This window comes from Thrips palmi, unplaced genomic scaffold (genome assembly GCF_012932325.1).
Source record: "Thrips palmi isolate BJ-2018 unplaced genomic scaffold, TpBJ-2018v1 HiC_scaffold_3, whole genome shotgun sequence".
NCBI lineage: Eukaryota > Metazoa > Arthropoda > Insecta > Thysanoptera > Thripidae > Thrips > Thrips palmi.
Genome location: NW_023144630.1, coordinates 10,276,562 through 10,287,600, shown reverse-complemented (window position 1 = coordinate 10,287,600; position 11,039 = coordinate 10,276,562). Strand labels below are relative to the sequence as shown.

Here is an 11,039-nt window from a genome sequence, read left to right as displayed (position 1 = left end):
TTTTTTAAGTTTTCAGTGAAAGGGGCCCCTTTGGGAGGGCCTTTTGGGCCCCCCTTTTCCGGGGGATTTCCCGGGGGAAAGAGGAGAGGGGTACTTGGAAAAGGTTAGGGCTGGGAGAGATAGAGTGGATAGGGAGCCACCGCTCAGGTCCTCTCGTGAGCGGACCCGACCGAGCGCGCAGCCGATGTTCGGAGCCGAGCGCCGATACCGAAGGTCCCCGAGCCCCGGGTTGGCCCGAGCGGACCCGAAAGGACCTGAGCGGTGACTCCGACGTGTAAAAACTCTCCGAAGAATGGCTTCGTACGTAACACGAAGAAAGTGAGGGCATTGTAAAATTTACGAAGAAATGCTTCGTATAATGAAGCAAATCCTTCGTAATACGAAGCATTTCTTGATGATACGAAGTAGTTATAATTTTCTTTGTTATTAGAAAGCAAATGCTTCGTTGGCTTTTTAGAGGGTAGCATCCCCGAGTGGATCTAAGTGGAGACTTTGGGGAAAAGGAAATAATCTTGCGGTTTCGGCTGTGCCGTTCGGGCGGCGAGACGGATTAGGGTCTTCCTCTTCTTGCTCGCCGCCGGCCCAGCGGACTGCCGAGGGGAATTTCCTGCTTCCCCGCCGAAACCCTCCGCCGGGAATGGGGCATCGTGAGCGCCCCGGTGGCGACCCGAGCGCACCCTGGTGGCGACTTGTCTCACTCTTGAGTCTACCAAAGCAACGCTGCTGGCAACCGCGCGCGGTGCGGTGCACACGCCACTCTTTCCAGCCACTCGCCCTCGCACTCGCCCTACAGCAGCGCGGGCGGCAGGGGAAACTTTACTCAGGAAAGAAGCTTCGTGATTGCGACGTGCCCGACTTAGTTGGGCCAAGTCGACCCGTTTTCGTGCGACAGTGCAGTGGTGACCTCTGATCACTGTGTGTGTGTGGTGTGTGTGTCCGCGCACGGGGAGGAACAGCCCGAGCTAGGGGTGAGTATCGACACATTCTGAATTCACAGGGTGGTTTCGATTTCTTATCATTCAGACGCGTGCCCAGGCTTTGCACGCTCAATTTTTTTACATATTATTTCTTCAGGTTTTCTTCATAAGGCACGTCTGATTTCTTCGTCGTGATTGAGTGCACACTCAAAAGACCTTGCCAAGTATTCTCCGGCATTGTATTGCAAACTTTCTTACAAACTTTTTTCTTTGCATTGCGAAGTATTAACTTACTTTGCAGCTTCCAAAGAAAATGCTTTGCAACGTTACAAACCAATGCTTCGCAACTTGCGAACTATTTCTTTGCAATGCGAAGAAAAAAGTTCGCAAGGGAGTTCGAAACACAAAGCTGGAGAACACTTTGTACTGCAAAGTACTTTTCTTTGCAAGCATTTAAGGGTGTATGGTATGGTACGATGAATTTTGTCTTATTACGTATGTTTTCATTTCTACGTAGAAGTTACGCATACGATCGGAAAACCTTGCGAAGTACTCCTGCACTGTCTTATGCAAACTCCCTTACAAAATATTTTCTTAGAATTGCGAAGTATTACTTTGCAACTTGCAAAAAGTTTGCACGGGAGTTCGTAATTCAATGCTGGAGAATACTTCGTACTGCAAAGTACTTTTCTTTGCAAGCTTTTGAGGTTAGTGGCTATATGATATTTTTTGAAAACTTGTGTCAGGTGTCTTAATTTAGGGCTAAAAGTTCCTTTCTATTACATAAACTCATACCCTAAGACTAGGGCCCCAACTCCAGTTAGTTTCTGAGTTATGGAGGTTTACGTAAACTTTTAGTCGTTTCTCCCAAATTCTCCTCACGACAAAGGATGAGCTACCCAGTCTAAAGATTCTGGCAATTTTGTCTATTTTTTTCAGGAGAAAATAGATAGCGTTGCCCTTTTACTTCAATATCTGCCTTAGTTTTCCTGAAAACCAAACAAGGCCAAAATGGGTCAAAATCTCACAATATTGAAGAAAGTTAAAAATAGGTCTGATAAAATAGCTTTTACAGCCTCTTCTCGTCTGATCTTTTTCCTATGCCAAAAAAAAGGAAAAATGGCCTAAATCTTAAGACTGGGTAACTAATCCTTTGTTGTGAGGAGAATTTGGGAGAAACGACTGAAAGTTTATGTAAACCTCCATAAGTCAGAAACTAATAAGAGTTGGGGTCTCCAACTTTGGGAATAAATTCATCTAATAGTGGTTGAATTTTGGCTACAAAATGATCTTCCTGTGACAAATATTTCTAGGACATGCTAGTTTCACTTTACAGTATCCGATTCAGAGTGTTTGCCTTCAGATGGGGTCACGTCACACTTTTTGCCTACCTTCAGGGTGGATTGCAGTGTGGGTATTGCCTACATTCAGGCCCCAAAGGGGAATCATTAGGGGAAGCATGAGTCGTTAAAAAGCGAAATCGCTGAAAATCGAAGGGTGAGAATTGTGACCAAGTTTTGGCTAGAACACTAAACTGAAAATCTCGGAAAATCTATCGGCGTGACTTGATGCCGTTTAAGGGGCATGAACGGGCGTGAATAAGGTGTCACGTCATATAACGGCGACAGAAAAGTCATGCCAAAAATCGGCGTGTCTCTAACATTCACGCCAATTTTTGGTGTGAATTTCTTGTCATGCCGGTTTTTGGCATGACTTTGAGCAGCTCCAGACAAAAAAAAAACACTTGGCCGGGGACCCCCTCAGATCTGGCTCCCTCCCGGTTTTTTTGGTTCCTCGAGTGAATACGAATTGCCGAAACACAAATTGGGCCGGATCCGACACCGATTGGCCTATTGGTAGAGGTCAAAAACCCCTAAAAATGGCTGTTTTGAGGGTTTGGGGCTTTTTGGGATCCCGGAAACTGCTGGCCAAAATATCTACCAAAGTGTAGTGTCCGAAAGAAAAAAGTGCGCTCTTTCGAATTCCGGGTCGCGCGAGGCTCTACGACGTCTGGTTTGGACGCTACGGGCTCTCAAAGTTGCTCAATTTCACTATTTTAACTGAAGATTTGAGCGTATCAGGGCCGTTCGAAGCAGACCATCGGCGATTTCGCTCCTCTCTGGGTTAAATGGTGCCTACCCAGGTAAACACCTCCACAAAATTTCAGCCATCTCAGGCAATTATTAGAGGAGCTGTGAACAATTGGAGTTTTGGGTTATTTTACCACTAAACTTAGGTGGTTTTGGGTCCAGAAAAAATATTTATTTTTCAACTATCTCTATTTGATCAGCACCTCTTGAAACGTATTTTTAACATGGTGCCTCAAAACGTTTTTTCAAAAAGATAGTTGAAAAATAAATATTTTTTCTGGACCCAAAACCACCTAAGTTTAGTGGTAAAATAACCCAAAACTCCAATTTTCACAGCTTCTCTAATAATTGCCTGAGATGGCTGAAATTTTGTGGAGGTGTTTACCTGGGTAGGCACCATTTAACCCAGAGAGGAGCGAAATCGCCGATGGTCTGCTTCGAACGGCCCTGATACGCTCAAATCTTCAGTTAAAATAGTGAAATTGAGCAACTTTGAGAGCCGTAGCGTCCAAACCAGACGTCGTAGAGCCTCGCGCAACCCGGAATTCGAAAGAGCGCACTTTTTTCTTTCGGGAACGACACTTTTGTGATATTTTGGCCAGCAGGTTCCGGGATCCCAAAAAGCCCTAAACCCTCAAAAACAGCCATTTTTAGGGGTTTTTGACCTCTACCAAAAAGCCGATCGGTGTCGGATCCGGCCTAATTTGTGTTTCGGCAATTTGTATTCACTAGAGGAACCAAAAAATCCGGGAGGGAGCCAGATCTGAGGGGGTCCCCGGCCAAGTGTTTTTTGTTTTTGTCTGGAGCTGCTCTTTTCTCATTAAACGCATCGTCATTCACGCCAAATGACGGCGTGACTCACATATCATGCCGTTTTTGGGCGTGAATTTCGTGTCTCGCCAATTTTTTCCGTGACATTTTGTAAACGCCATAATTTGGCCATGTTTTCGACCATTACGTTTTCAGTGAAATATTTCCCACCGCCTTGTGGTCAGAATCAACATTTCGCTTAATTTTTGCATTAATTGTTGTATTGATCTGTATGATGGGGGAAAACATTCTCACCTCTTCATGCCGAAAATTCCGATTCCAATACCACAGAAAGGTTGGGTGGCTTAATTTCCCACCTTTCATTTTTCAGTGATCCTTCGACGCAATTTGGGTTTAAGTTTTCATGAGTCGTGTTGGAGGGAGGGACACTGTTAGAAGCTTGATAAGAAAAGCACGGATCCATAACTTAACATTTAAGGGGAGGTTCTGGTGAAAATGCTATTTTCTCCTAAATAGGTCCCACTGTGAAAATTAGTTAAAAATTTGATGTCTTGCCAAGTAATTATTAAAATTTTTCATTGGGGAGGCACATTCTATGCCCTGAACCCAGTCGCAGTGCCTTTTTCTCCTATTTAGGCTTTAACTTTAAAAATCTTCTTGCGCATACTATTTTGTCGTAAAAGGTTGGCCTTGACATTTTACACTTCTTCGATTCATTTTTAAAAGATGCCGGCATGCACAACTCAAAATGTAATTTACATTTTCATTCGCAAACTTTCTATCTAAGCATTTCACTGAAATTGATCAAAAATGTACAAAATAGTCAATTTTTAGGGACTTTTCAGCTTAAAAAGCTTACAATTAATAATATAATGGAAATTTTGAGCTATGCATGCCGGTATCTTTTCAAAATGAATTGAAGAAGTGAAAAATGTCAAGGTCAACCTGTTACGACAAAATAGTATGCGCAAGGAGATTTTTTAAGATACAGCCAAAATAGGCTCAAAAAGACTCTTCGACTGGGTTCAGAGCCTGGGGTGTGCTTTCAAAAGTCAAATTTTAGTCTCCTCGAAGAAAGATTTTATGTTCCGAACAAATCATGACAGTGGGATCCATTTGGAAAAAGGCAAGATTTTCACCAGAACCTCCACTCTTAAAACCTGACGAAGTATCTTAAGCATACATATAACAAACTAAAATACTTTGTTATACGAAGAAATAGTTCGTAAATTACAAAGTATTTTCTTTGTAAGCTTACGTATGCTCAAAATACTTTGTTATACAAACTACTTTTCTTTGTAAGGCCCAAAATAGTTTGTAAGGTTTTCTCAGTGTCCCCTTAAGTTTCTTTATGAAAGCAGTGTTAGTTAAGACAATGTCCGCTAAAGGTTAAGGGTACGGACTTTTGCACACTGTAAAAACTCTACGAAAAATCGCTTCGTAATACGAAGAAAATGAAGGCATTGTATTATTTACGAAGAAATGCTTCTTATTATGAAGCAAAATCCGGTCAGTTACGTATAATTCTCTAATTTGGAACCCCTGAGATACGAATTCTCCATTGTGCATAGTTCCCAAATCCGTGTTTTTATTTCAAGCGTTAAACTTTTGTTGCCCGCAACCCAGCTGATATTTTTTTCCAAGATTTGGAAATTTGGCAAAAGAACTTCGCTTCAGGTGTCTAACAAGCCCTCAAAATATCCGGAGATGGTCATGGAGGGGTGCGAATTTTCTTTTTTGAGATTAGTCAATGTGGCTCCTTTGTTCCAGCGAGGATGGACGCGTTCCCCGACGAGTTGCTGCTCATGGTGCTGAGCTACATCGACGACGCCCTGACGCTGCTGGACGCGGTCCCGCTGGTCTGCAAGCGCTGGCACCGCCTGTCCCGGGACCCCGGCGCCTGGAACAACGCCACGGTGTCGATCGTAGGCTGCTCCTACGACGAAGAAGGCTGCTACAGTAAGAAGCATGAGAACCACGACAAGATTCTGAAAGCAGCGCGCATCCTCCTCCACGCGCCTGCACTGCGTCGCGTCTGCTTCGACTGCCCCAGCGATTCCTCAGACCTCCTCTCGTGCCCCTACGACAAAGAGACCATGGCCTCTGCCCTGGTTCGCTCCCGAGCTGAGGTCCACGGGATCGTGTTTCCGCAGCCCGATTTTTGGGGGAGTAGTGCTTCCTTTCCTGATTTTCTCCGACAGGCATTGACGCCAGAAGGACTTTCCACGCTTGTCGACTTCCTGTCGAGGAACAGCAGCCACGTCCGGTACCTGAAGCTGGGCCACACGCTGCAAGCAGGAAAGGAACTGCTGCGCGCCTTGGGGCAGTGCCAGAACCTGGAGGAGCTGCACCTCATGCTGTCTGACGGCCCCCGGTACAAGGGCGAGCTGAGGGGACAACGGCTGCCGAACCTCAAACGCCTCACACTGGGGGCGTCTCGCTACAAAGTCCGAGGCTGCCGGGCGTTCCTGAGAGATCTCCGTGGCTGCGTGGCCCAGTCCGTGCGCCACGTCCACTGCGAGTACTGGTGCTCGTCATCCGAGGGTAAGAGCATTTCCAGCAGGGATCCTTAACTTCAAATTTAACTATCACTGCTTCCATAACGTAACATAAGACAATGTTCGCTAAAGAAGGGTACGGACTTTTCACGGTAAAAAAAATGTCCTGTCAATGCCGTTAATTTGTTACCAGTTTTCACGGGCCAAAAAATTTTTTGGGGTTTCCCCGCGATTCACTGTGATCTTGTTCGCGGTGTTCACTGTGATCTGGTCCCCAGTAAACACTGTGAGTTTGACGCCGGGGCCCCCCCCAAAAAAAAAACCCCCTTGGGTTTTTGGGAAACCCCGGAAAAATTTTGGGGGCCCCGGGCCCGGGGCCCCCCAAAAAAAAAAAAAACAAACCTTTTTAAAAAAAAAGGAAAAAGGGGAAAATTTTTTTCCCCTTTGGGGCTTCCAAAAAAAACCCCCTTTTTTTTTTAAGTCCTTTTTTTTTGTAAAAAATTTTTTCCCCGGGGGGGCCCCAAAAACCAAAAAAAGGGCCCAAAAAAAGGGGCCCCCCAAAAAAAAAAACCCCCCCCCGGAAAAAATTTTTTTGGTTTCCAAACCCCCGGGGGGCCGGAAAAAATCCGGGGCCCCAGGAAACCCCCCTTTGGGGGGGGGGTTTAAAAAAAAAAAAGGGAAAATTCCTTGGGGGGGGCCCCCAAAAAGGGGGGCCCCCAAAAAAAAAACCCCCCCAAAAAAATTTTTTTTAAAAAAAAAGGGAAAAAAATTTTTTTGGCCCTTTTTTTTTCCCAAAAAATTTTTAAAAAAAAAAAGGGGTTTTTTTTGGTTTTTCCCCCCAAAAAAATTTTTTTAAAAATTTTTTCCTTTTAAAAAAAAAAAGGGGGGGGGAAAAAAAACCCCCCAAAAAAAAGGGCCCTTTTTTTCCCCCCCCTTTTTTCCCCAAAAAAAACCCCCCAAAAAAAAATGTACGGGATTCCCTTTTTAAAAGTACGGCGTTTCCTGAAAAAAAAAAGGACGGAATTGCCTGTAAAAAAACGACGGCATTGCCTGTTAAAAAAAGTACGGTGAAGTCTGAGTAATCAGTACAGGATTACCGTGATCTTTTCTCGCAGTGCAGCAAACATTGGTTATAAATTAACGGCATTGGCAGGACATTTTTTGTACAGTGTTGCAAGTGCTTCCGTTATCTCCACACACTAATTGTTTATGTACTTTTAATGTCCATAACTATGGCCGTTTTTGTACGTACGGAAGCTACACTGCAAATCCAAGTGTAGGACAGGTCGACACTTTAAAGCGTAGACCAGTTTGTCCTATGCTTGCAAGTAAGTGTCGACCAGTTGTGTCTGACGCTTTGAAGTGTCGACCACACACTGTCCGACACCTGCAAGTGTCGACCACAGAATGTCCGACGGCTGAAGTGTGGGGTCACAGTAGGAAACTCAGTGTAATTTGCCGTAGGACAAACAGTGTCCTACACATGCAGGCGTCGGACACAGTGTGGTCGACACTTCGAAACGTCGGACACAACTGGTCGACACTTGCAAGCGTAGGACAAACTGGTCGACACTTGCAAGCGTAGGACAAACTGGTCTACGCTTTAAAGTGTCGACCTGTCCTACACTTGGATTTGCAGTGTATGTCTAAATTTGCTCATAAATTAGGGACAATATCTCCATATTGTGCTCAAATATTTAAAAATATGTACCTAATTCATGTATATAGAGTTGTAGATAACTTCCGTATGCACAAAAGCGGCCGTAGTTATGGGAATAAAGTCCATAAGCAGGGAGCATACTAATTAGAGAAACTAGAAAAATAACTTATCCTTTTGAAAAGAAGGCAGAAGTTACGGGTTCGAACTTTGACTCTAGCAAAGATCCGGGCCCTTTTTGGCTCTTGGCCCGCCCTCGTAAATCATACTTCCGCACTGCAGAAAATAACCACAACAAAAGTACACAAATTTCTGGCAAATTTTTTATCAGGAATTTAGTGTACTTTTCGAGTACAACAATTGTTGTTCAAAGTACAACGGAACCGGCATGACGAGTGCTGGGCACACTCTCAGAGCCATACTGACATTTTTGTCTGTACTTTTACTTAAAAATTATTTCTATGTAATTTATGAACAATTTTTTAGGTATCTTACTGATAAAAATATATTGTATGTTAGCCTTACTAACAAATCTGTCACTAGTTATTTAAAAGAAGTATGGAGGCCTTCTGGGACTAATTTGTTAGTGCCTACTAAGAGATTTTGTCAATAGTAAGAAAGAAACGGAGTCAGTAGTAACTAATAAACAAGGTAGGTTTACGCCAGACCGCGTCTTGTCGTAACAGGCTTCGCGATGTCTCGCGGCCTGTTCCCCCAATCCGCGCCTGGCGTACCTACCTTGGCCTGCGGCGCTAGCCTGCCTTCGGCAGGCATTGGCTTGTCCATCGTCGGTTACTTCTTTCTCGTTGCATGCTGGGGGGCTCCGCCCCCCAGACCCCCCTTCATTCTAGATAGAGTTGCTTCATACAGATAACACGATCTTGATCCTTGTAACGTTTTAACTTGTCGGGGCTGGGGGGGCGGCCCCCCAGACCCCCCTTTCCTCAAGACGTTAGTGATCTGCCTGCAAAAAAACTCGATTTTTAGTCGTTTTTTAGGTGTTTTTCGGCTATAAAAACTGAACCAGTTGAGCTAGAACAGTGAAATTTCGCGTGTGCTGAGCCAAGGATATACCTAAAAAGTGTGCGAAATCTCACCGAGATCGGCCGAGCCGTTCAGGAGGAGTAGTGCGGACACACACACACACGCACGCACGCACGCACGCAGACAGGAAAAACTTTTCAACCCCACCCGAGTAACAGGCTTCGCTATCGCTCAGCCAATAAAGTCAGTACATACAAATAAAATTCTATGTACATGATCAATATTTGTCGCAGACATTACATATATTTTTATGGACTTGCAATACTTGTCGCTGACTAACAAGTGGTCCAACAAGCTATCCGTTCCAAAATAAATCTTGTCGCTGAAAAATTAGCATTAAAAGTGTCGTTTAGTAACGACAAAAGTTTTGTCAGTGATTATTCTGGTAAATTTTTATGAAAAAATTTATCAACAATTTTATCAACAAATTTGTTAGTAATGTACTAAAAATATTGTCTATGGAATTGTACATATACCATGGACTTTTTATTCGTGGCATATGAACAAATTTCAAAGTATTATTGTTGCGTAAAAAATGCTACTTAGGAAATGTTGCTGCTGCTATGAACAAAAAGTCAATATGGCTCTGAGAGTGCAGTCCAGGGCTGGTTGTGGTTTGTACAATTCTCGTTGTACTTTCTACAATCCCTGTTGTACTTTTGTTTACTATCCACACTTTATCTTGCAGTGCGGCTTTCCCGATTTGAACAGTGTAATGCATTTATGATGTGAATTTCTTCGACAGACGTGCTAGCCGAGCTGTCCCAGTGCGTGGAGCTCCGAAGCCTGCGTTGCGGTGTCGAGGGAGTGGCTTTTGTCAAGACGCTAGTCCGGCTACGCAGCCTCTCTTTGCTGATAGAGGACGGTGACCAAGAGCAACAACGCGAGTTGTGCACCGTCGAGCGCGAGCTACGTGCGTGCGGTGAACTGCAGAGCCTGCAAGAGCTGCGACTGGATGACAGTCATTTCTTCGTCCACGAGCACCGCCCGGCGTTATCCGAGCTTTTGAAGACTCTCTGCACCAAGACTCCGAATTTGATGCACCTTTCCACCAACGGCATGCTGGAGAAGGTCTTCCCCGAGACTGTGATTGGCTTGTTCAAGTCCCTGCCGCGGCTGGAGTCTGTCCACATCGACCAGATCTGGTTCAAGTGCCTCTCCAAGTTGACGGAGGCGGAGGTTGGCGGTATAAAACGGATTTCGGGAACAGTGACATATCGGAAGGGGGAGGGGGACAGCTGCCGTGCCGCCCTAGAGCAGTTCAAGCGCCAGCGACCTGAGTTGGATTGCCGGCTCACCGATCGCGAGTATACTTACTGTAGAAACTGACTGCCCGATCTGTGAGCAATTGCCATGTGGTGACCTCTTTCATTGGTTCTTACAGCGAGAGATAGAGCAAGAAAGGTTTTGGACTGAACATAGTAAAATAATGCATGATTCCAATTATCTTGACTGAGTTCATTTCTACCGCCATTAATAGCACGCTCCTATGCACTACCAATGCAGCATGCAACTCCAGCTCAGCTCACTCTAAACAATTGACCACTAGTAAACACATTTACAAAATGCCTGCGAAACACATCCAGTGTGAAGTGAGGAACGAGAACATAGACTGGAAACAGTACCACAGAGATCGACCTGTTTCGGGGCTTTCATTGAAAATTGAAAGTTTGGACACATAGACAAATTATGGCGACAAAAAGTCACTCCAAAAATTGGCGTGACAGGAAATTTACGCCGAAATTTACGTGTGTGTCACCGTCATCTGACGTGAATGTGCCAGGCGTGAATTTCGGAGTCACGCCGATTTTTGGCGTGACTTTTCTAAATGAGCGATGGTTGGTGACTTTTTTTCCGATTTATGCTCCTCTTCCTCTTGACTCCAGGCTATTTGGAAGTGTCCATTTTCTTCGCAGGCACTAAAAGTCACGTCTGTGCCTTATGAGAACTTCCCCTCACAAGGAACGGGTGTGCATGGAAAGCCTAGACCAGTGCAAGCATTCACATGGAATAGGAATTTAATTCAAAACAATGCATAAGTCCTGAGAAAAACATTAAAATT

At 44.6% G+C, this 11,039-nt stretch overlaps 1 protein-coding gene across 2 annotated transcripts; it reads left to right on the top strand.

Annotated features, from left to right (window-relative positions):
• Positions 1 to 181: 181 nt before the first annotated feature.
• On the top strand, positions 182 to 10,380 carry LOC117648092. 2 transcript variants are annotated; one of them, XM_034390303.1, is made up of 3 exons: positions 182 to 318; positions 5,549 to 6,322; positions 9,723 to 10,380. In XM_034390303.1, the coding sequence occupies exons 2-3, from the start codon at positions 5,554 to 5,556 to the stop codon at positions 10,304 to 10,306; spliced, it is 1,353 nt and encodes a 450-aa protein (XP_034246194.1). In that variant the 5' UTR covers positions 182 to 318; positions 5,549 to 5,553; the 3' UTR covers positions 10,307 to 10,380. The 2 variants fall into 2 exon arrangements, with proteins under 2 accessions (XP_034246194.1, XP_034246193.1); XM_034390302.1 differs by lacking the exon at positions 182 to 318 and adding an exon at positions 723 to 968.
• Positions 10,381 to 11,039: the final 659 nt, after the last annotated feature.